This window comes from Eleutherodactylus coqui, chromosome 12 (genome assembly GCF_035609145.1).
Source record: "Eleutherodactylus coqui strain aEleCoq1 chromosome 12, aEleCoq1.hap1, whole genome shotgun sequence".
Lineage (NCBI taxonomy): Eukaryota > Metazoa > Chordata > Amphibia > Anura > Eleutherodactylidae > Eleutherodactylus > Eleutherodactylus coqui.
In genome coordinates this window covers 40,842,826-40,869,666 of record NC_089848.1, presented here as the reverse complement: position 1 = coordinate 40,869,666, position 26,841 = coordinate 40,842,826, and the positions used below count along the sequence as shown (strand labels likewise).

Genomic DNA, 26,841 nt, shown 5'->3' with positions numbered 1-26,841 from the left:
GTCTTTCTTCCACGTGGACGATACACTGTCCATACCCTGTACATCTGCATGGAAAACCGCATGCATATGCAACCATACCTCAACCTGCGATCATTCATAGGTCTTTCATTGCGGATATCTGCACGTAGAATCCTACCCACTTATGTGAGCCCGGCCTTAATCAGACCAGCCCCTAAAATTAATGGGACCCCCAACAAGTAGGGCAAAGAGAAGAATGAAGGATCAATAATGGGAGACAGTGACAGCTTAATTAAGGGAAAAATAGGAACAACATAGTGGGGCAAAAGGAAAGATAGCAAGGTGTAAGAAGGTGTATCCATCTCACCAGGTGTACTGTAAACAGGTGCAGGAGTACAGATAATTACTGGGTTACAAAGACATTTTTTTTCTCCACACCCACCCCCTCCAAATCACCGCACAGAACTAGATGTCCTCATTCACAATGTCACCTCTTACATCACAATCTCTCTCCGTACATAGCCATATCTGCTTCCCACATCACAATCTCCCCCCCCACATAATGCCCTTCTTCTCCCTGACAGCCTTTGCTCCGTCCCAATACAATGATAGGCTCATTAATAATGTTTGGGAAGCGGTGTTAGGAAAGCGCTCATTGATTGATACATGTCTCTGCCACACAGATATAACCTATAATGTGGAGAACTTGACAAAAAAACTGGAGCTCGGTGCAAACTTTGTAAGTAGGAAATCAGAGTCGAGGGATAAAACCCAACTGCCCATTTATTTAACAACTAGTCAGTTTGACGTGCTTCAAGGCTAGTGGCCTTCTCCATGGCTAATGTTGTGCATTGTCCAGCATATCTGAGGCAGAGGCTCTCACCTCGAAATGCATCATACTTGCTGGTTATTAAATAAACGACAAGTCAAGTTTGATCCCCTGACTTATACACTGAGCCCCAGTTTTTTGTGTTAATTTCCCCATTGATACCATGTCCACTTAATTTTGAGTGTAGCTTTCACCTGGGCTGGGAGCACCTAGTCTACTTTAACTGGCACCATCGCCCATCTAACCACCTAAGAGCACGTATCCTTGTAGTTTGCTATGGCATACAAATTGGATGCTCCACTTTTTACATTTTTTTCTATCTCACTACAGCCTATAAGCGTGACAGATAAGTCTGTATTAACCAAGTAAACACGCCACAGATGAGGAAAGTGCTCAATGCTCCCCTGCGATGGCCAATCCGAGAGGTCTTCAAAGAGAAACACAGATGATTAACTAGGCAGTCGAATAACTATGGTTCTCTCTAGCAGGGTGGGAGTAGCAATTCACAGTAGTGCTGGTTGCCGACCCTTGATCTGCTGAATGATGGAAGTCCAGTCAACTGGTATCCCCATTCTAGATTAGGACCACGATCTGCCAGTTTAGTACCCTACTCTATATTCTCTGTATGAAAATGCTGAGTTAGCCATTTACTAGTTATGATATGGGAGATGTTTGATCGCTCCCTGAATATTAAACAACCATCACTAATGGTATAAGGATGTATACCAGGGCAGTCTTATAAAAGTAATTACATAATATGAGAACATAATGCAAGAGGAATACACAAGTACATTAAGCTATGCTGTTCAGAAAACTTGATTTGGGCATAAAACATCCCACACTTCACAAGATACAAACAGATGCTGCTTTATTTTGAAGTTTCTAATGAAGAACACAAGAGTAATTTAAATATCCCATATGTTTCTGACAATATAGAGATTGCCAATTACAAGCATCTGTAAAGCCGCCATGCGGCATCAAGATAACAGAGACAAGCCTGGCTTACCCCTATTGTGTTCCCCTACCCAGATTCTGTATACATCCATAGACTAGTCTCTTACCTCAGTCCGGTGAACCAGCTGCTGAGTGCCGTCATCATTCATTCTGAAGGTTTCCAAGAATGGATCTGACTTGCTGAAAAAATCCTGAAATGGAATGGTATTCAATTAAATGGATTGGCAGATCTATTCTGTCTGCTTACATCTCTTCTGTCACAGTTGATTGAAATGGGAGATTGGATAACTGTAAGATTTGTTACACTGTCAGTCTTACTTTACAATATCTGGTTTTACTCATTTCAACTTTGCACTACATGTGATATCCCCCAAATATCTTTTTATATCACGTTATCTCAATGTAAGAGCTATAATCTATACGGCTATCATACTCTTTATTTTAAAAAAATCCGACCCCTAGAAAAAGTTGTCATTTTGCTGCAAAAATTAGGCATGCATAGAGACAGGTGGCGCCATCGTTACACCTCTGTGTCTTAAAACCATTTCCAGGTACTTGGCTGAAGGACATTTGGTCTCATGGTGGCCATCATATGTACTGCCTTTGACACCTACCACAGTCACCTTTGTACGGAGTTGAACTAGATTGTGTTAGCGATGAATCCAGATTTAGTATTGGCATACTGGCGACCAACATGTTGGAGTCTGAAGACCTAGGGGTGAGCGCCTCAATCCTGTCTTGGCTGTACACTGCCCTCACTGCTGATGTGATTGTCTGGGGGCAATCACCTACCACAGTCAACCACCCCTAGTAGTGGTACAAGGGACAATGACAGCTCAGCGATATGTTCAGGATATCCTGCAGCCAGATGTGTTCCTCTCATGGCAGAGATTCGAGGCATTTTCTAGCAGGATAATGCTCGGCCGCACATACACAAGGGGGTCACAAGAATGTCCCCACAACATTGTCACACTTCTGTGGCTGTCCGATCGCCAGATTTATCACCAATAGAACATGTATGGGACCATCTGGGATGCCAACTTCTACAGCCTATGAGTTTGCATAATCTAGACACTCAGTTACAGCAAATGTGGAGGGATATGCCAATGTATACCATATGGAACCTGTATACCTCCATTCCCACCCATATCACATCTTGCATCCTAGATAGAAGCGGCCCAACAGGGTACTAGAGCCTCCATACCTGCCTGTATCACGTCTTACTTTTAAGCTAGAGGCGACCCAACAGGGTAATAGAGCCTTCATGCCCACCTATATCACATCTTACTTTCAAGCTAGAGGCAGCCCAACAGTGTAATAGAGCCTTCATACCAACCCGTATCACATCTTGCATCCTAACTAGAAGCGGCCCAACAGGGTACTAGGGCCTTCATGCCCACCTGTATCATATGTTAGCTAGAAGCGGCCCAACAGGGTACTAGAGCCTCCATACCCACCTGTATCACATCTTACTTTCAAGCTAGAGGCAGCCCAACAGGGTACTAGAGCCTCCATACCCACCTGTATCACATCTTACATTCAAACTAGAGGTGGCCCAACAGGGTATTAGAGCCTTCATCCCCACCCATATCACATCTTGCATCCAAGCTAAAAGTGGCCCAACAGGGTACTAGAGCCTTCATACCCGCCCTTATCACATCTTACATTCAAGCTAGAGGCAGCCCAACAGGGTACTAAAACCTCCATGCCAACCTGTACACAAAAAAAAAGGTTTGGTACAGTGTTAGCTGGTAGAGCTAAGTGTGATTTTTCTCAGTGAGAGAAACCAAGTAATCTTGTAGATATGATACCTTTTAATGGCTAACAAAAATACATGATGTTACAGCGAGCTTTCAGATCTTCTATTGATCCTTCCTCAGGCTAAAATGGTTCCACAGAAGACCTGAAAGCTTGCTGTAACATCATGTATTTTTGTAAGCCATTAAAAGTTATCATATCTACAAGATTACTTGGTTTCTCTCACTGAGAACAATCACACCTGTACACAGGCAGGCTGTCCAATCAGGGAATTTTGTGGGGCGATAGAGAGAAAAATGTGAGACTGATTGGAGTTGGACAGAGAGCAGAGCCTATTCTTTGCCCCTTTGTCTATAACACTTCAAGCTCCTGGAACCACATGGTCATGGAGATATGGGAAGCGGGATTAAAAGATGACATTAGTTGCTAGAAGCCAGGGCAGAGAGATGAAATGGCAGATTTTCAGTGCAGAGAGACCCCTCCTAACCCTCCCTCCTTGGCCATCAAACTGACAGCAGCAAGCCAACAAAACTCTCTCTGAAGACTCCAATTAATCAGAGCACAGAGGGATATCCTGATGCCCTCTCTCCCAGCCTTCACACACCTGTCCAAACTACAGCTGACCTGACAGGGCACAAAGAGAAAGAGAGATAAGAACTCTCTCAGAAAATGACCACAATAAACCTCTCCTCTACTTCCTGCCTCCCTGAAAAAAGACAGATAAACAACTATTTTAAAAGGTGCATCCACAAGATAAGAAGCACAGAGATTTTACCAATTTTCTGGAGATAAAATGTGCATCTTATAGTCAGAAAAATATGGGATCAACCATCAAAACATTAAAGCAAAAATAATTGTTAATAGTGACTGAGAAACTTTCTTTACTTTAAGACAAATGGATACCGTCCTACTTTGGTAATATGCCAGGTTTTGAAAAGGTTATTACTAGACACATTTCTATACTGCCCACTTCTAAATATGCTTCACTTTAGGTATGGATTTCTTACTGTGGGTCAGCATTTTACAGCCAGGGTTCGATGCACTGTCTGTACATAGGACACAAGTCTTTGTTAGATCAGACCCTTCAACTAAACCCAGGACTATCTCTGTCTGTTGGAAGGGCACTGTGATTATTCATCCCTCTATATTCTCCTAAATAAGCTAACAGACCATAAGTATATAGTCAGGGAAGCTGAACTTCATCTTAACGGCGTGACAGGAACCTGTGCAATCAGCATCAGTAACTCTGATAGGAGTTTGTGTCTACCCCCTTTCCAAATCCTTGTGTTGTACAATCTAATCTCATCATACTGGAAGTGACTCCTGGAGAGAACAAAAGGACAGGAAATGCACAGGGAGTTACTATACGATCATGTGACCCAGTGGAAGAGAAGGATTTAATGATTCTTCAGATAAGAAAAAATAACTAATTTGATAACTCTAACTAGTGTTTCTTTAAATTTGGGGTGTGAATTAACTTAGCTGTATGAGGGCTGAATTAACTTTGGAATTTGGAGTCTGAAATAATTATGAGCTCTGAAAAAAATGGAGACTGAATTAATTTGGGATACTCGATAGATGGTCAGTGAGCAGCAACATGAGCGTCTTCAATAAAAATGTATCCAGTTGATGCCACTTTATTTACTCCATGACAGACAAACAGCACAACGTTTCAACCCTGAGAGAAAGCCCCATGCGTGGGTTGAAACGTTGTGCTTTTTTTGTCTGTCATGAAGTAAATAAAGTGGCATCAACTGGATGTATTTTTATTGAAGACGCTCATGTTGCTGCTCACTGACCATCTATCGAGTATGTTTGGATTTCTGGAACCATTGGAGTCTGGTCCCCTTTCTCGTGAAGCTTTGCAACAATTCTCTCAGGAACCTCCCACGGTTGTGGTAACCTGGTAGTGCTGCTGTAATCTTTTTCCTTGCTGAATTAATTTGAGAGTCTGAAGTCTGAATCATGTGTCTTCTGAAGTTTGAATTATTCCTCCAACTGATTAGGATGCACTTCTTTCATTCTACTGGAAAAGAGCTGTAACAACTGTGGATGTGAAACCACTGTGTCAACCTACCACGTAGGTGATGATCCAGTCCAGTACGGTTGACAGCCGAACCCAGCGTGGGAGGTAAGATACTGGATGTATGAACCCCGTATGCAGATGGAAACTAGGGAAAGTATCTTGCCCTGAACTAATAACCAGAAGAGGGAAACCCCTGCCTATTAGCGGAGCACTCGTCCTAATAAGGACGACCCCACGGTCTTCTTCTAGGTGCTGACTGACCCTGACAGAACAGAACACCTATTAAACAAACGACAGAATAATATTGGGGTGTATAAGAACAAAGGGGGTACAGGCTGACAGGGATGAACAGAGAGGCAGACTCACGATGGTAAGAGACAGCTGCATACACGAATGGAGGACACAGAACACAAGCAGAAAGCAAGGTAGCAGGGAAACTGCCGGAGCAGTGGCTAAACATGGAGTCATGGACATGAATCACACAACAACACTACAGCAGTGTCTGTAAGGCCCAGGGCAGCTATATTGGGAGGTGATTAGAAAAGTTGCATCAGCTGAGCTGAAGACCCAGAAGCAATTAGCCCTAGGAGTGCTGGAAGAAAATAAATGTAAGTTCAGTGAACAGGAAGAGCAGGACGATGCCCATGCCTGCCAGACACAGAAGCAGAGGATTGTGTCTGAACAGTGCATCTAACAAAAGCAGTACAGTTTTGGACAAACAGAGCTCATTGTGGTGTCATTTTAAACCCAAAACTCATGTCCTGTGAATTTACGCAAGACGCACTGAAAGATGGCGGAATGTCGTTTTTTCTTCATTTTACTCCACTTAGAATTTTTTTAAAGTTTTTCAGTACACTATATGGTACTTTAAATAGCACCATTGAAAACAACAACTCGTCCTGCAAAAAACAAGCCCTCATACAGCAACGTCGATGGATAAATAAAGGAGTTACAATTTTTTTTAAAGGGGGGAGTAAAAACGAAATGGAAAAAAAAGGGGGCCGCGTCATGAGGGGGTTAATGGAAAAATAAAAATGCTGTGGTCTTTGAATGTGATGACACAGAAAAATCTTTTTGTATAGAAAATATAAAATAAGTATTTCTTTCAAAAGTAGTAAAACATAAAACCTCTATAAATTTGGCATTGTCAAAATCATAATGGCCCATAGAATAGGGTGAACATAATATTTATACCCCAATGTAAAAAAAATCCCAAAAAACAATGGCGAAATGGCTTTTTTTCCCAGTTCTTTGACCGCAATAAAAAAATAAAAACATATTCTATACATATTTAGCCAAAATTGGTTCCTATAGAAAATAGAAAATGTCTCACAAAATACAAGATCTCATACAGCTAGAGTCACAAAAAATGGAATACAAAACAGGAACCAATTTACTATTTCTTAAGGCTTAACTGCGTTATGTCACCTGGGTTAAAAATGCACTTAATTAATATTTACTTAAGACATTAATTCAAAATCTACAATAAAAAGTGACATTTCCAAGAGGGCTTTTCCAATTTTAATGTGACTGTTGGTGGGTCAATCGTCGGGTCTAACGTCTGGGGTTTGAAATTTTGCTTAATCTTACATATTGCATTTTGCTTCTTCTTTGGAAAAAAAAATTGTAGGGGTTCCGTTCCCCCGAGATAAATGTTTTTTTCAGGTGTTCCTGTAGAGGATGACAAACTCTGCTCAGAGGAATGTTTCTGTTTTAGAACACAATTGCAGGTAAACATTTTACCTTGTCATCCAGTTTCCGGGCACTGAAAGAGAGTTCAACATAATCATCATTTCCAGATAATTCTTCTGCAATCACCTAAAACAGACAATGCTAAGAGTTAACATGATGTTCACTTTCTATGTACTCTAATATTTTGCACATATCGGTTGCTATTGACAACATTGCCTCTTTGTCTTAAATAGTTTTAATGCAGAGGTTAGAGAAGGTTTAATAGGGTCTGTCAGAGTCTATTTATGGTACGAGGACATATAAGCTATTGTTTCTCTGTTATTAGCCCAAAGGCTGGAGCATATTATATACCGTTATGTATTAACCAAATGAACTGTAGCTAAGATACACTGTGTAACCAGATACCAGGAGCCTGAACTGGAATTCACCCACTAACAACCCCCTTCCCTTACTCCCACATCTCTCTATCTCGCTCTCTTCCTGTATCTCCTTCCCACCTTTTCTGAGTGTAACTCGCATAAGTGAAAGCAAATATACTCTTCCTGGTTTCTTTATGTGATGAAAAGATAAGATGAACCAATAAGTGTTAGCTTTTAATAAGCCTGCCTACTTAATATATAAAACTCTGTATGTGATATAAGAGGGACCCAGAGATTTGGACTCAATGTATAAACATCCCTCTGGGTCGGTCGACCTTGTAATAAATCTTTGTTCACTTCCTATGTGCCCTGGGAATACATCAGAAGTCGGATCGTACATCATATTTACAAGTTACACACATTGGCAAGATGGCCATAATGTGAATGAACCAGCAAGGTATGGCCACATGGGGCAGAGATTCCGCTGTGGGTTTTGCTCAATTAATCTGTGTCAGAATACTCACATGCTGCATACAGATTTTGCTGCGGATTTGCTATGAAAGTTAACTGGTTCATTGAAAGGGGTAAAGTCCATAGTGACAATCCATGCATAGAATTGATATGCTGTGGATTTCAAATCTGCACCGTAGGTCAATTCTGTATAAATTTGTTAAAAACTCACCCACTTTACTATTAAGGTCCTTTTACACGGGACGAATATTGGGCAAACGATGCCTGACACTTGTCCCTGTGTCTCCGCGCTCTCGTGCTGTTGCATGGGAGCTAGCAGAGCTGGCTCGCTCACAGAGCGGCCAGCTGGGGGCGGGGTAGTGCAGGAGATTTCTCTCCTCTCGTTCCCCCGCCCCTCTCCATTGAGATAACACAAAGGCAATTCACTACTTAACGGCCGCTGTTTAAACTGAGCGATGAGCGATCAAGCTCATCGCGCATCGTTTATGCAGCATAAAAGATCAGCGATGAGCTCATCGCTCATCTTTAAGTTCAAAAAGCGTCGTCGCGTGCGTAAATTTTGCCCTATGGACTCCTTCAGACAAGCATATGCGCAAATGCTCATGCCTCAGTGCAATGTATTTGCACTATAAAGAAGGTAGATTTGCCTGCGTGTCTGCGCGTTGTACTGCACTATTATGCGCATGCAGGGTCTGTTCATATGCGTGCAAGATACCCCCATCCTGATTTAAAAGGCTACTTCGACCATTCCCTTGTGTATTGCATGCACATTTACACACCTACAATACACTTCTTTGGAGGCCTTTGGTGCACAAATTCGCACAAAATAGAGCAGATTAAATTTTTTTTGCGCCCACGAGAAATGAACATGCAAAAACACAAAATGAGAATAAACCCATTAACATCAATGGGTTCTATTCTCTGCGCACACAAAAATACACCCATCTGAAGAATCCCTGAGTCTCATTTTTCTGATGAAGGAGAATACACTTTTGCAAGACACATTACGTTTCCCTGAGTCGGATATGGATATATGAATTCTCTCTGGAGGAGCGCCTACTGTATGAAGTTTCACAATTCGTCCTGCATTTCTCGCTTTTGTGTGTTTTTAAAATAATGAGGTATTGTTGAACTTGGTTTATTTCTGATGAGGAAGGAAAGATTTGCGCTAAACGTAATGGGTTCATGGGTTGTGTCATTAGTAGATGACCTTCACATTACTAGGATCCGTTTCCTTTACTTCGCTTCATTCATTCTGTAGAGTCAAATTATTTATGCTAAGAATAACCGACTAACACTTCTGTGCTATCAGCCCGGGTTCTGACATATCAAGCCGAAAACTCTAATATAAGTACATTCTAAGTAATGTGCAGTCGGGATAACAACGTCATGCGGCAATTTATTGGAATCTAAAAGTCATCTTATGATTGAACCGAACAGGGACGAATGGACACCATTGACTATTATAGGAGCCGTTTAGTTTTCAGTTAGCCATTTGGCATTTTGCTGCATTTCACAGGAAATAAATGGTGCTCTGTTATAGTAATATATGTATTCTATTTTATATATATTTTCATATGCTTCTCATATCAGCCTATGCAAACACGCATATATAGGCATATCTTCCTTCTTAGTAAATAGCAGCAGCTAAATGGCTAACATGTTCAATATTATAGACTAGGATGCAGTAGATTCTTGTATTCACCTCCTACAGGCCTTTCTCCTGAGAGAAGTCTAAATTCTGATAAGAGAAGCTGCTCATCTCTCGCCTTTGCATTACTTAAAGGGGTTGTCCCGCGCAAGCAAGCGGTGTTAAGCACTTCTGTATGGCCATATTAATGCACTTTGTAATATACATCGTGCATTAAATATGAGCCATACAGACGTTATATACTTACCCCCTCTGGTCTTGGCGTCCCCGTCTCCATGGCGCCGACCGAAGCCTTCTTCTCCCTCGATTAGACGCACTTGCGCAGTCTTCTCTTCTGTTCTGTTGAATGGGTCCACTCCGGCGTGCTCGCGCCGCACAGGTCTTCTGCGCATGCCAGAGCGGCCCCATTCAATGGGACAGAAGAGCAGACTGCGCAAGCACGCCTAATCGAGGCGGAAGAAGGCTTCGGTCGGTGCCATGGAGACAGGGACGCCAACACCGGAGGGGGTAAGTGTATAACTTCTGTATGGCCAAACCACAATGCAGAGAAAAATCTGCATATAACACATGAGGAATTTGCTGAGGAATTGCAGCAAAATCTGTAGAGAGAAAAATTCTTCCACATGCACATTAATTCAGGGGGTCGTTCACACACTATTCCCTAAGCATTTTTAAACACCTCCAAAAAACACCAATTTCAGGAGGTTTTGGAGGCTTTTTAAAAAAAAACAAAAAAACATTTTAAACATACTGCTACCCTGTAGATCTTAGGGCTCACTTACATGGGTGTATGTCATATGCATAATATGTGCTGCTAAAAGCCTATTGATTTCTACTGGGCCACTCACACCAGTCTTTAATTTCACGTGTGTATAACACGTACAGTGTGTGATTTCATATGGACATGGTGCGCAATTGCAGACCCCCATAGACTTCTATGGTGCCTTGGGTGTACAAAAGCGCACAAGAATAGAGCATGTTGCATACATTTTCACACATTAAAGTCTAGTGCATAAACGCATAGAATTAATGGGCTCTACTCTCTTCAGTTTGCATGAACGATTTTACATGCACAAAAACGCATGCAAAAATCTCCCATCTCGTGTGAAATTGGCCTAATAATCATTTTAGCAAGCCTTTGTTTTAGTCATTATTAAATAGGGAAGATGGAACAATAATCTCTGCAGTGCCACCTACAAGGCTTGTCAAAGAAGCCTGACATTGACTTGTAGGGATGCTGCTTTTCAATAGGTGGCGCTGCAGAGGTATTGTTCCATCTTCCATATTTGCATATTACCCAGAGGAGCATGGATGGCCTTATAAGTCTCCTCATACCTTCTAGGTACTCTCCCTAAGGAGAAATAATACCTTTCCTAACCTTAGTCATTATCAGTAACAGACCTGTTATATATCTGTGTCATTCACTTCAGGAATTAGAGAAAGTCATCGCGTGTCAGGTGAATGAACAGATTGCCGGAGTCAAGTGCGATGAATCAGGGCTTCTTCACGCAAAATCTGAACACGGTAAACACAGAAAATGGAATCCATTGATTTCAATGGGTGCGTTCTCAATGTTTTGTGCATGTGTAAAAAAAATAGGGCCTGCTCTATCTTCCTGCGGAGCAAAAGTTCCGTATAAGTCTATGGCAAGTGCGCAAATACGCAAAGGACGGGCGGAACACTGCAAAACGCAGGAAAAGAAGACAGCTGGACCTTATCAGCTTTAAATAGCCATTAAATTCTATGGAAAGGATGTTAAAGGGGTTGTCCCGCGCCGAAACGGTTTTTTTTTTTATTCAATAGGCCCCCCGTTCGGCGCGAGACAAACCCGATGCATGTGTTTAAAAAAACAAACGTTTAGTACTTACCCGAATCCCCGCGCTGCGGCGACTTCTTCCTTACCTTACTAAGATGGCCGCCGGGATCTTCACCCACGATGCACCGCGGGTCTTCTCCCAAGGTGCACCGTGGGCTCTGTGCGGTCCATTGCCGATTCCAGCCTCCTGATTGGCTGGAATCAGCACACGTGACGGGGTGGAGCTACGAGGACCAGCTCTCCGGCACGAGTGGCCCCATTCACCAGGGAGAAGACCGGACTGCGCAAGCGCGTCTAATCGGGCGATTAGACGCTGAAATTAGACGGCACCATGGAGACGAGGACGCCAGCAACGGAGCAGGTAAGTGAATAACTTCTGTATGGCTCATATTTAATGCACGATGTATATTACAAGGTGCATTAATATGGCCATACAGAAGTGCTGAACCCCACTTGCTGCCGTGAGACAACCCCTTTAACTGGCCTTGCATGCGCAAAAATGACAGTAGGCGTTTTGTGTAGTGTTTCAGCTGTCCCCTTATGTATTTGCGCACCTGCCATAATCGTCTATGGCACTTTTCCGGCACTAAACGCAGGACAATAGAGTAGGATTTTTTTTGTGCACGCACTTCTGAAAACAATGGGTTCTTTTCGCCATATAAGGTGTGCACAAATACCTGTGAAGGAGCCCTAAGGGCGGGTTCAGATGAGCGTATGCGCAAATTCATTCGCCTCAGCTCAATGTATTTCCACACTGAACAAGGTAGAGTTGTGTGCATCTCTACACACAGAACTGTACTGTTTTTTGCGCACGCAGGGCATGTTCATATGGGCGCACGACACCCCCTGCCCTGATTTAATAGGCTATTTAGCCTAATGATGTCTAAATGTGTTTAAACACACACAGAATTGCGCAGCGTAGTGTAGATCTGCGCACCTCCCATAGATTTCTATGGTACCTTTGGTGCACAAATATGCTGAAAAATAAGGCATGACCTATTTTTGATATGTGCGACCAAAATGCGTACAAAAAAAATCGTTCAGGTGAAAGACCCCATTGACAACAGTGGGTTCTATTCTCTGCATATTGCACAAACATATTATATTTCTAGTACTTTAGTTGATGAAATAGATGATATTTTATCTTGTGACCCGATTTGAAATCATCAGACGTCTCGCCTCCTTATTTGCATCCCAATGGAGGGCGCAGTTAAATGTTAATTATATCTCTCTATTATCCCACTTTTTGCGAAGGTATGAACCTCTGCCGCATTCATACCGTTATAGATGACTTCCCCGCTGTGTTTCCATGCTTCAGCAATGATTTTGACAGTTTCCTTTGTGACACGATCTACAGAGAGAAAGAAGAAAACAAGAATATATTACTTGGGTAAAAAAAGATATATCTGTTCATCTTAATAGCTCTTCAACAAGCTTGTCACAACAGGCAAAAAGAGGGGCTTTAACATCAACCTATTATCTGATATGAATATTATCCATAATGTGAAGGAGTGATTGAAGCAGAACATGCAAGATTTTTGCAGAGGGGAAGAAGGCATGCGCTTCCGTGAATAAAAGTGGAAATGGCGTGTTTCCAGCTGGAAAAAAAATTAAAATTGTTAAATATTAGCCGAATTTTCAATGATAAAGCCCAGGAATTACAGTTAGTGTAGCTTCACCACGTGGTAAAACATTGTAACATAGTATGGAAGGCCGAAAAAAGACATATGTTCAGCCTGTTACCCCCCAATGTTGGTCCAGAGGAAGGCAAAAATTCTAATGAGGTAGATGCCAATTTTTTACTAATTTAAGGGAAAATAAATTCCTTCCTGACTCCAATCTGGTAATCGTTACAATCCCCGGATCACCCACACTTCTGAGTTTTTTAATAATTATTATAACACATGATATTGTATCGCTCAACAAAAGATGTCCAGGCCCCTCTTGTACTCTTTTAGTGAGTCACCATCACCACATCCTCAGGCAGAGAGTTCCACAATCTCACTGCTCTTACAGTAAAGAACCCCCTTCCATATCGGTGTAGAAGCCTTCTTTCCTCTAGACGTAGAGAGCGCCCCCTTGTTACAGTCACAGTCCTGGGTATAAAGAGATGATGGGAGAGATCTCTGTATTGTCCCCTGATATATTTATACATAGTTATTAGGTCGCCCCTCAACCGTCAAAAACAATGTGTGACCGGGTCCATTTGCACCCACATGTCCTATCTTTCGCAGGTGCGAATGTTTTCCGCTTCTAAAAAACAGACATGTGACCGCTTCCATTGGAAAGCATTTGTTCTAATAGATGCAAATCGAAAACGCGCCTATACATGTGTGAAAAATGTGCTCGTCTGACTGAGCCCTTAGTGTGTAATGGTGATGTGTATTTCCTCTGCCCATGTGCAGAACCTTACATTTATCAGTGCTAAACCTCATTTGCCAATTTTCTGCTCAACCGCACAAGTTATCCAGATCCTCCTGCAGCCGCCTCACATCCTCTCTTATGTTAATTTATTAACATAGTTTAACTTTTTTTTCCTCGAATATACTGTACTCATCTGTTTATTGTAGTTCTCCTAATTGGACCCTGTAGCAGATCAGAAAATAGTACCCCGATTTTTCACATGCAGTGGCATCTTCCATGATAGTGGGTAGAGATACCCTGTGCATTATGGAATGGACTACTGCACAGACATAATGGAGGAGTTCTGACTACAATAAGAAGCCATAAAGTCTGTGTTTTAAAAAAAATCTGTTTCCACTATGGGGTAAAAAGAAGTCATAAAAACATAATTTATAGTATCAGGTCTCTTGCACATTACATATGGCAGCCCACGAGGATGGTTTGATAGGCACTGGCGTACCATCTGTGGTCACAGAGGTCACAATGGCGACCTGGCCCCTGCGCTGAGGGGGCCCAGAGGCCATTCTCTGCCATATACAAATGCATATAGAGTGCATTACTGGCTTGTTGCACTACAAGCCACATGACTGCTGCGCTGCGGAAGACAGTGGAAGACAGAGAGCAGCAGAGAAGAGGAGGAAGGAGGGGGGAGGAGAGAGGCAGGCAGACACACACATGACACGGCACAGAATAGAGGAAGCTGCTGATGATGTCATCCCCCTGCACTCCTGCTGACAGTTTACAGCATCTCCGTGCCTGCTGGTCTCCTTACACAGAGAAGTGGTCCAGGGTATCTATCTATCTCTGTATGGCTGGTATAAGTTATACATCTCCCTGTATATACTATATATAATTGGACACTTTACACACAATAGAAAAACGCATCAAAAACATGTGGGGTTTTTATAGTGTATGCAGTTTCTTAAAAATGTACGTGGTCTTTGAATACCGCATGCAGTTTTTTTAAAGTGTTTTTCTTAATTTTCGTTCAAAGGTATAACAAAAAACATGCACGCACCCTAAGGCCGCTCTCACACATGCGTTCAGAAAATACAGTTCTAAATTGTGGTATTTTTACCGCAATTTCGAGCTGCATTTTTGAACGCATGATACAGCGTTTGACAGTGCTTTTTAATGTACCCCATCGTTATGATGGGTGAGGAGGTGCATTAAAAAACGTTAAACCACAAAAATAGAACAGGCAGCTCTCGAAAATAGCAGCATTAGGAACATCGCGTTCGAGCGCAGATCTGAGTAACCCAATTAAAATCAGTGTGAGTGTTGTATCGCGGTTAGTACAGGGCTTGGGGCACCTCACTAATAGCAATAAAAAGCGGTATGTGAGAGTGGCCTAAGGGGCTGCCAACACGTTTTCCTGTAGTGCAGGATTTAGGCATCCGTATGGGGGATGGGGGGGCCATGACACTTGCACGGCTACCTGTATCAGAATTGACAGCGGCATTAAAAAAAGGTTAACAACTGGGATTGCAGCTGTTGCCGCTGGGTGTTGGCTGTAAGAAACAGCCGGAACGCAGGATGTATGGATGGAGGTCACCGCGCAATCTCACTTCATACATGATAGGCCGGTCACTAAGGGGTTAAATCATACATGCATACACATAAGGCCCCCAGCACACTTCCCGTGTGTAAGTAACGCACATTGGACAGCACATTGTCCGATTTACGCCCAGGCGGCATATTTACAGGCATTGGCATGGCCTATTTCTCATCTGTGATAAGAAGAGCAGTAGGACATGCAATGAGTTTCTCTATAGACCGATGGTCAGTATGCGGGTCCTTCCATGAGGACGAACCTATTGGAATCAATGGTTTCTATTCTCTGTCTTGTACGTGGTCTTGTGAAGAAGCCCTAATGAATCCTATTTGTAGCACTGCCTGATTATTTCAGCCAGCAGGAAGCAGCGTGCGCCAAACAACAAACAGGACAAGTCTCAGAATAGATGCGTTCCACGTACAGCGGACAGCTGCCAGATGAGACGACGAGACCTCTTTAAACAGCGCTTGACAAAAAATTAAAAGACAAATATACAGTTCAAAACATTACAATCCTCTGAAGATGAAAAATCCCAACAAGGCTGGCTTCACACATTGGTTTTTGTCTCAGTTTTTCATGTCATCTTTTGAGCCAAAGCTTGAAGCGGGTTCAAATAATATGGAGAATAGAGAGTAAGGACTTGTATTTCATCATGCTGGATCCACTTTGGCTCAAAAAAACTGCCTGACTGCATTAGGAAATAAAGAGGGGGGGGGGGGGAAGACACATCGCCAGCATCATCCATGGCTGCTAGTGTTGCATTGATGGGTCACTTAAAAGCCCCGGTGATGCAACATAAAGTTCTTTGCAGGTGGGCTGCTTTTTATTTTTGTAGTTTTGGCTTTGTGTGCGTGAATTCTCAATGGGACTTTCTAATGTTAAAAACGCAACGCAACTTGCGTTTTTGGTGCGTTGCGTTTTTAACATTAGAAAGTCCCATTGAGAATCGCGTTAACAAAAAACGCAGCGTTACAAAAACGCAAGTGTGTGTGAGTCCTAAATAGATTTAAAGCAAATGGGTTTAAGGGTGACTACCTACTAGTGTTTCGCGCCTTTTCCGTTAATTTCCATTGACATTCATGGGTGCATTAAGAGAAAAATAAGGACACATATGCAACTGACAGTTCCTATGTTAAAAATTGCAACGGACCGAAAAAAAAAATGACAGTGGACAGGAACACATTCTATACTAATTGCTCTTGAGAAAAAACGCAAAACGCAAAGGAAAAAAAATCGCTAGTGGGTGGGCGCCCTTACAGAGAAACAACTAACAGGGTTATATAACAATGTGATCCTTAAAGGGGTATTTCAGGGACCAGGCAAAATTTTCAAAATTTACCTAATGCTTCCACCTATTGCGTTATTCCAAAAGTCCACCTAAGTAATTGTTTTTTGTCTACCTGTGGCACCGCTGCTTTCCAGTCAGCTTCAGATTTCCACATTGTTATTTAAAATGGCTGAAACTCCAAATTCCAGTATGCCCTAACAGTCTGCAGTGGGAAGCTATAGTTTCGCTAGTTGGAGAGCCTTTATGCACTGTTCCTTGGTCTGTTTTGGACCTTCGGTCACATTTTTCAGAGTGGCAGGTCCTCAAGTTCCAGGCTGCATTGAAGAAATAAACAGGGGACTTCTTGGCTGCCTCACATGTGTGTCGACACACTCTTCTGTGGTACTGGAGATATCAACTGTGTTGAAATGGGTTATGGCCAGCCTGCTCAGTATTTCCAGAGACTCTAGCCTCCGGTTTGAGAAGAAATTACAACCACAAGCAGCCCAGAGTAGTGGAATGGTTCTAGACTACTATCTATAAGTTTGCCCTGTGGACTGTTCAAGCTGTCAAGCAGACCAAATCATTGGGTGTGACTAGTTGCCGAGAGTTTTCTTCTGTTCATGGCTAAAGGGAATATTGCCCTCAAAGGGGTTGTCCCACTACATTTTACAGTGGCCCGGGTTGGTACTGTAGGCTGAGTCCTATTGAAGTGAATGGGACTCAGATTGCAGCAGCCCCGGCAGTTGTGAAATGTATGGAGCCGTCTGCTTCCTGTAGTAAAACAGCTAGAATTGGGATAAGTGTCCTGCAAAAAAATATTTTCTGTTAATTTCAACCAGTAAGCGAAGTGGCCTCAATGAGAGAGGATGTAACGAGCAAGCTCTTTGCCTTATATAGACTCTGTAACCAACAGACGTAAAGCTATGGTGTCTGTAACCACAATGTCTTTTGCCTCCTGTGGAGTAAAGTACTCTTAAATGGAATCTATCATCGGATTCATGCTGTCTGAACCACGGGCAACTTGAACCCGGGACAATGATGCCTCTTGCCCCATGAGTGTTTTATTTTGAACGACTGTGGTGTTTTAGAATAAATACACTTCGGAAACTTTAACAGTTCTTCTCCTCTTTGTGTAAAGGGAGAAGGTTGCCAGTCTTCATGCAGCAGTTGTGGAGAGGCAGCGGTGCCCGCCATGTGACTCGGAGGTCAGCTGTGAGTCGAATTTCATAGTGTTTCAAAATAAGAATCTCATGGGAGCAATAGGCATCCCTCTCAGCTTCATGCTGCCCTTGAATCTGGTGACGGAATCTCCTTCAGGCCCAATGTCCATGGGCGGATGTGATTTGCGGGGCACCCGCTTGGAAGATCCGTACATCATGCCGCCCATTGAGAAGCATTGGCGCCCGCACCTGAATTAGAGCATGTGGATTTGTTTTGCAGATTTTTTGATGTGGGAAACAGATCACGGCATGCTCCATTTCACTGCCGTTCTCCAACGGACATCTTCATTGAAGTCAATGTAAGCTGTCTGATCCATGGTCCGTTGACACTACGGACGAGCCACAGATTCCGCGGCCGGAGTGCAGGAGATTTAAAAAAGAAATCTGTACTGCCGATGTCCGACAGCGAGCCGCGTGGACCATCCGCAGTACAGATGTCCCGTAAGAACAGAGATCCAGGCGGACGCCACCGCCTGCAGACACAGGTACGCAGGGTCGCCGGATGCGGGCAGAGTCAGAATCCGCTGCGGTCTACCACATGTGGAATCCAACCCGCCCGTGGACATGAGGCCTACAGGAAGCCCATTATGTCCTCACCGCACCATAAACTAGGTTATGGTGCTGTTAAGGGACATGACAGGGAGCTAGTCTATGGGAGAGCACACGAGACTCTGAAGAGAGTCAGATTTCCCTTGGCCATGTGATCTTCATCAGCTAATAGAACTGGATCACGAGAGCAGGTGAGTAAAAAAATACATCACCCAGCTCTCTGTCACATCCCCCAACAGCACCATAGCTTGATGTTGTAGGGACGTGACAGATTCCCTTTAAGTTTACTTCTGCTGCCTGACTCAGTAATTGCACCAAGTGGGTCAAGGGCTACGCAATGTATTTGCGGATGCACTGCGGATCGTAAGCTCCCATAGAGATGAATGGAGCACATGCGCGCGTGATCTGTGGTAAAATGGAGCATGCTGTAATTTATCATCCCCATGTGCCATCCGCAAATCCAATAAAAACAAATCCATAGGTGTTAAATGAAGTGCGGACGACCTGTGCTTCCTTATGGGCGGCTTGATTTGCGGATCTCACACGCGGGTGCAACATTCCGCAAATCAAATCCTCCGGTGGACATTGGGCCTTAGACCTGACATGTCCATTTACCCAATATTCACTAATGTAGCTTTAGTATGTATCATCACTATTAGTTAATTTTATAATGGTATAGTGAATGTTCATTGCTGTGAAAATGACTCTATAAATTATTGTAATTGCCTTAAATGCAGATGAAGTGTTGTGAAAATTAGACAGCAAGACAATTGATTGCTGGTATAAAACTTGTGGTGCATGAAGAAACTAATGAACATGTCTAAATAAAAGAAACCCTCCTGAATCAAGGAGCTGACAGCTGCCTCATTACATCTGATAACGAGATAAACATATACTGTCTAATTCTATCCCACATCTTCATTTTAGACAATAAAACAGAAATGTTCAATAAACATTCTGCACCGATTACCCATGATATGAGGTAGCAAGATATTAGGGTGGGATATGTTAAGCAGCAAGTAAACATTCAAGTCTTGAATGTTGGAAACAGAAAAACGGGCAAGTGTTAAGGCCCATTTACACGCAAAGATAATCATTCAAAAAATAGTTTTCAAGTGATTGTTTGGCATAAACTGCTAATGGACATTAGTGTCCATTAGCAGCTTATCACCTTATCATTTGCATGTAAATGAGCCTTTAAGACCTGTATGCGGAGAACAGCAGGTCGTCTGTTCTCTGTATTCAGCTCCTTTGTTCTGCCCTGGGCTGTGTCCGGCTTTCTGCTGAATACAATGTAATCAGCGCTCCCATGGAGAATACAGCACCAAGGACAGCAGACACAGTATGCGGTCTGTGTTATCTTCTCTTCGGCTAAACAATGGATTTTATGCTCACCTAAAAATTATCCTTCAGCCGAAGAGTGAAAGATGGGAGCATTTACACACAACGATTATCGCTCAAAAAATGGCGTGTAAATGGGCCTTAAGGATCTGGGTTACTTTGACAAAGGCCTAACTGGGATGGCTAACCACATTTCTCAGAGCATCTCTAAAATGGCAGATCTTATGGGGTGTTCCCGGTATGCAATGGTTATAACCTACCAAAGAAGTCCAAGGAAAAGCAAAAGGTCATGGGTGCACAAGACTCACGGATGTGCATGGGAAGTGAACACTATCCTTTTGGTTCCAATCTCACACTGCAGCAAAAATAGCAAAAAAAGTTAATGCTGGCTATGATAGAAAGGTATGAAAACACAGAGCATCACAGCTTGCTTCATTTAGAGGTGTGCAGATTGCAAATTGGTCAGATGCCCATGCTTAACTCTGATCACTGCAGAAAGCGTCTACAATGAGCATGTGAGAACTGGACCAAAGAGCAAAGGAAGACGATAGCCTGGTTTGATCATGTTTTCTTTTAACTCATGTAGACAGGTGTGTGTATGTTGCATGCCCAGGGAAGACATGGCACCATGATGAGAAGAAGCCAAGCTGGCAAAGGCAGTGTGACTCCCTGGGCAATATTCTGCTTTATGGGGATGTAAATTTGACATGTATCACCTACCTAAACATTGTTCCAGACAAAGTACACTAATTAAGTACAATAATATTCCCTGAGGCCTCCCTCACACAGGGCGTTTTTGTACAGCGTTTAGCACTGCTTTTTCAGCACTGCACTAAACGCTGTACAACGCTCCCATTCATTTCAATGGGGCTGCTCACTCAAGGTTGAGAATGTAGCACAACCGCGTTGGTACCACGTTTTTGGCAGCGCTAAACCCCCAAGTTGAGTCAAAATGTAAAAATAAGGAATACTCACCTTGCAGGTATTGTAGCTGTCCCCGGCAGTGCTCCCGGGACTTGTCAGCCCTCTGGTGAGGGGGATTTGAAATCCCCGCCTCCAACAAGAAATTGTTCTGATTGGCTGAGTGCTGCAGATTGACAGCCCACTCAGCCAATCATAGCCAGCACTGGATGCGTCCAATTACAGCCATTCATTCATTAAATGGCTGTGATTGGCTCAGCCAGCTGTCACTGAGTGGCGCTTAGCCAATCAGAGCAATCGGATGGCTTCACAAGGTCCCGAAAGCGGCGCCGGAGACAGCGACTTTACCAGCTAGGTGAGTATTGATTTTTTTCTTTTATCAGCAGCCTTGGCTGTGTTTTTAGCTGTGCTGAAAACGCAGTCAAAATGCTGGCATGAAACATGCCAGCGCTGCTGAAAGCGGGCGGAATCTGAAGTAAACGCAGCGTTGAAAAACGCTGTGTTTCTGCAAACGCCTGTATGAGGAAGAACTAATAGTAGTGTCCTCTTTCAGCACTGTTCAGGAATGGTTTAAGAAATATGATAAACAGTTCAAGGAGTTGACATGGACTTGGAATTCCCCAGATCTCAATCACATCAGGCACCAATGGAATGTGCTAGAAAAATAAGTCTGAGTTATAGAGGCCCTACTTCACAACTCACTTAAAGGATCTGCTGCTAACATCTTGCTGCCAGATACCACAGGACACCTTCAGAGGTCTAGTGGAGGCCATGAGTCGATAGCTCAAAGCTATTTCAATAACACGAGGAGAATCTACGTAAAATTAGGCAGGTGGATTTAATATGATGACTGATTAGTATATATACTGCGAATATAGTTCAATAATCATGGACATTTCTCAATGACATTATTTTTGATACTTAGAAGACTTACAGTACTGTAATTGTTGTGTCTGTTAGATTTTTGCATTCAAATATGCTATAGTGTAGTGGCCCAGAACACCATCCTGGTCTCCTCCATAAATGTCATACATGTTTTGTCCTATGTAGATGCACTGTGCAAGGCTTGTCCTGTCATATCTAGTGTGTGTGTTGCACAGCTGCAGCACTTGAGAGATTAACATTAATAAATTCATTGTCTGCATGTGGATGTATCAGTTTGTCGTGTCATGTGGTATAAGTGAGGTTATAAATGTGAGTGTTTGAGAGTGAGAAGAGGTCTTTCATCTTGTCTACCCAAGAGAGTGCTAACACAGAGCCACATGGAAGCACCTTCAGCTTCCATGTAGGTGAAGATGGAAGAGGAGGAGCGATGTCTTGCAGAGTTTGGAGTCTGGATGGGATTGGGGTGAGTCCCATCATCAGAGAGAAAGAGCACACCTTACTATAGTTCTGTATAGAGGAACCCATTGCACAGGTACCTGTTCACACTACAAGCTTTTCCTGTGCAGCAGTCCAAAGTCAGGATCACTGCACAGAGGTACACTACTAAGTTACACCCACACACCTCCCGTACAGGGTGTTATTGTGTAAGCTTTCCTCTAAATAATTGTCTGCCAGAGTGTTTGCGGAGTGACCACTACCCCCTTCTTCCTCTGGAGTGCTCCCAGTCCAGAAGTGGTGCTGTACAGATAACATGGACTGTAGGACCGTTTTTTACTTAAAGAGAACTGTACCTGCATTGCTTTGAATACCTATTTTGTAAAGTTTATTCATTCAGTAAAAGTTATACCGGGCCCTAACCATTCCTGGGGACTCGAGGTACTATACAAAAGTCTCTGTGTTCTTTTCTCCGCCGCATAGCATACCGGTGTGTGGGAACGGTGGCGTCACAAGTGATAACTACTACTACCCCCATAAACCCGTTTATTGGCATTCCCTATCATAGGGGGATTGAAGCTGACCCGCGGTCCTACTCTGGCCTTGGCTGCGTGTCATCCCTCTGGGACCAGAGCCTGGTAAGTGCCGCCATGACAAGCCAGCACATATCCCTCCCAGCTCTTCACGTTAGCCAGGTGCCAAGGGTCATCCCTCTGGGGTGTTGCAATAGCATTAATAGACAGTTGGTGGTCCAACGGGCGATGAGCCATTTTAGCTAGAAAAATTATTCAATTTTCAATTATTGTTCATATAAAGATGATAGTGGTAGAGAAAAGCTGGTGCATAGCCATAGGAAGTGTAGAGGTAGCACTTAATCTGGACCCTAGTGCCTGCGGAATAAGAAAATACCAGCGCCATAAATGGCACACAATGACATACAGTATATGCAGATGTTACAAATTTTGCATTGTGGCTCAGGAGTTTCAAGTTATGCCTCTGGAGAAAGAGAGCAAATCTTATAGTCTATGTAAAAATACTCCCAGTCTATAATAGCTAGATATTTTTAGATTCCATCCTTTTTGCAATTCCACATCAGCGGAACATACAGAGTATTAATCAGTGGGGCATAAGTCTGAACTCTAGAGCTTTTCAATTAAAAAGTCGTTCCCCTCATAGCAAAGAAAACATACTTAAAGGGGATATCCAGTCAGCGGCCTCCAGGATACACCAAGGTCGGAGCAGAAGCACTGGTCTGACCCCTGTGTAGAGGCTGATGCTTCTAATTGCAAGCACAGATCCAATTATCAATAAGATCATAGCCTGCAATTACAAGTGCAGCTCCTAATGATTTCAATGAGAGCTGCTCTTACAATTATGAGCGCCGGCCGCTGCACAGGTGTCAGAGCAGTGCTTTCACTTCGACCCCGATGTATCCCGGTGGCTGCTGTCTAGATAACCCCTTTAAATGTTCCACATGATGTGTTCTGCCAATCTCATTTCACATTCAACAAGTGATAATGGTCACAGGCTTTGAAACATTCTATACAGAATAGGGTCAATAATGATGGAACTGAATATTGAAATTTTTTAATTTCAAATTCAAGCAGTGATTATCACTACAATCAATTATTCTTATACCAATCATGGTAATACAACCAATTGTGTGCCTGACAAAGGCACCAGTCCAGAGTCACAATCCTAAATAAAGGATTATTTTACATTATCATGAGTTTGAAATTGTGTGTCCGGCTGTAATGATGCCCTCTGGTTGATGGGAGAGCATCTTTAGCAGTCACCTTTCCTGAGCATTATTAGACTCTCCCAGTACTCAGTTACTCCCAGAACGTACAGTAGAGTCATATAGCGTAACAGGGCATTGCAAGAAATACAAATAGGTAGCACGTATCAACACACAAATGCAACTAGGACGAATAGATGATAAAAGCGCAGTGAAGGTGATTAGATGATAAGTATGATGATCATGATAATCATGATGATGATGGATATAATGAAACTGAAAGTGAATACTGAAACAGATGGTACAGAATCAAAATAACAATGAGAAATACTGATCTTAACACTGGCTATGCCTGTGTTTCTCCCTAGTCTCTCTGTGACACTGTCCTTCAACACCTAAATGGTCCCTATCTAAAACACTACTCCTGAGATCAAGACGGCACTAGGACCCAGATAAGAGGCTAAAGAAGCAAATGTTGGAATGATCCAAGGAAGACAGAAACAAACAAGGAAATATTAGACAAACCACAAAGTAGGAAACAGATTGGACTAGAAAACAAAGGAGCAAGATACATAGACTGTACTAAAACTAGGTACTTGGGGCTAGAATAAGGAATACTGGATAGAACACATGCTGTCACAACCATAAACCACACCACACTGTAGAAAGTAAAAGTATTTAAAGAGAGACTAAACAATCAGGTTCTTCTCTCAGTAATGAGGCTAGGTTGAGCAAAACTAATGTTGGCCAAGTTGAACAAAGTGAATTCATGCTATTTAGGTAACATTGTTATGTTTGTGCAAGATACAAGCACAGCGTCCTTCACAGATGTCAGCAACACATCAAACCAAGATGTAATTAATATCCTCAAAAGACCAGTATAGATATATATAATATCACCAAAATGTGTGGAACACAAAATAGGGGAAATAACAGTAATAGAAATATGGGGATGGGAATGCTATTCCTAATCAACTTTGGTGTGGCAGACCAAGGCCATCGCTCAGTTAGGGGCTGCCCTACATCAGAAACCTAGATGAAGAACAGGGAAGATGTTTAATGTAGATGAAAAGAGCAATGTATATTACACAGTATTTTCTAGAAGTGTATAAGCCCAACACAGAATAAATAGCCACAGGTACTTAGCTGACAGGAGTCCACTGCCTCACTAACCTTCTCAGGCAGGACAATAACTGGTGCCCATGTAGAGGCGGGAACAGATTACACTTCCTTTACAGCTGATTGTCCTGCTAGGAGAAACACCTCCCTGTCAGCCAATCAGTCCATATATCACTGATTGGCTGTAGTAGGGTTATGAAGAAGGGCACATACACTGAGCCTGTAGTGTCCCAGAGTAGGGACTCTCCAGCACTTTAATATCTACCTTCTGTGGTATGTGTGTTTGTACTGTTAAATGTGGTAGACTGTGTATTGTTATGTGTATTTGACTTGTCTAGGTCAATGTGAGTTAATTTGTCTGATATTTGTGTAACATAATCCTAAGTGACTGTGCAGAACTCACCCTAACCTTGTGTGTCTTGTCAGTCATCTTAAGCAGCTCTGGGATTGGCTGAGAAAATCACCATATAGTTGTGGGTATAACTGTAGAGATTGAGTTTTTTGAGAGCAGTTGGACAGTAGAGTGAGGAGGTTGGAGGTAGAATGGAGGAGAGCGAGAAGTCGGGAAATGGAGCTTAAGACAGTCGGGCTTAAGCCAGAATAAGTCAGGCCTAATGGATTGATCAAGTTCAGTGCAGAAGGCCGGAGTGGGAGGAGTCTTTTTTATTTCGGCCAGTAGAAGGAATTGCAGTCAAGACAGAACCTCCGGAACTAGGAGGAGAGGAGAAAAGCCAGTATCAAGCATGAATCTAAGTAATCTAAAGAAGCTAGGCCGATTCCCTTCATTCTTCCACCAATACCTGTCCGGAAGAATCCCTCAGATAACTAAGACTGGTGGGCTCATCTTCCTATGCAGAGGTAAAGCTTAGGAATTGAGTACATGAATTCTCTGCTCAACTGAAATTGTTGAACTAAATGTTAACCAAGAATTCTGCAAAGTGTGAACTGTTGTTGATTTCTCAAGCATGGAGTAAACTGTATACCTTTGGTTTACTTCTACCTACCAGAAGCTACCAGTGTGCTTCATTAAAGAGGTACTGGCATCACGAGAACATGTAACCTATATAATTTATCGCTACTGTTATTGTTTTTGCCAGTATGTGCAGCCAGATCAGGCCGCATGTGGATATTCCAGGGAGGGACAATAGAGCCGCCGTTGACAACCATCTTATTCCCCGCTGTCCCCCCGCTAAGGTCAGAGCCCACTGACGGATTTCTGACATACGACACTTCAGGGACCTTCTGCAGTAACATGAAGAAGTCACTCATCGGTGCCAAGTGCTGGATGACAGGACGCTTGCAGTGAAGGTGTCGTCATGTTACCTAGGGTTGACGTTATGAGGTCAACCAAGCTCCACTTCCCCAATACAGCTGACATGCTGCAACAATTATCTTGTGATCTGTAAACTGTTTTGAGAAATAACATTTTGAATCAGCCATGGAAGGAGCCGTCCTCAGGCCCTCAGATGGTGGAGGCCCCAGTTGTCATACCTACAATCCAGCCTGTTTATAACACATTCAATACAAAGGTTAGTTTATTGCCTTGTTTTCCTTCCACTTACTTGCCCCAACGTGCACTCCATCCCACCAAGGAAATCTGCATCTTTCAACCCGTTGTGATTACTGCTGATGTCATGAACTTCAAAACGAAGGCGCTGAACTTCTTCAAAATAAAAGTCAACTGTGAAAATTTTGGAGAAAATAGGGTTGATGCATGTCCTGATAACTTCTGTTCTGTCCACCTGTAAAAAGGAGATAGTCGATGAGTAATTCTGTTATTTCATTTTCTAATTCTGCTCATTTAATACGTTCAGTAATGCAGAATAAAGTATTGTACAACTCAAAATCAATCAATCTATCCATCCCTCCCCCATCTATGCCTCCCCCATCT

At 42.9% G+C, this 26,841-nt stretch overlaps 1 protein-coding gene across 1 annotated transcript in view; it reads right to left on the bottom strand.

Moving 5' to 3' along the window:
- Positions 1 to 26,841, bottom strand: part of CPNE4 (copine 4) — a 298,691-nt gene that overhangs the window by 122,933 nt on the left and 148,917 nt on the right. Inside the window, exons 2-5 of the mRNA XM_066584935.1 lie at positions 26,513 to 26,692; positions 12,794 to 12,865; positions 7,269 to 7,343; positions 1,849 to 1,932 (exon numbers count right to left, since the gene is read on the bottom strand). Of these exons, the coding sequence (XP_066441032.1) occupies positions 1,849 to 1,932; positions 7,269 to 7,343; positions 12,794 to 12,865; positions 26,513 to 26,692 (411 nt within the window). The remainder of the gene's footprint in view (positions 1 to 1,848; positions 1,933 to 7,268; positions 7,344 to 12,793; positions 12,866 to 26,512; positions 26,693 to 26,841) is intronic.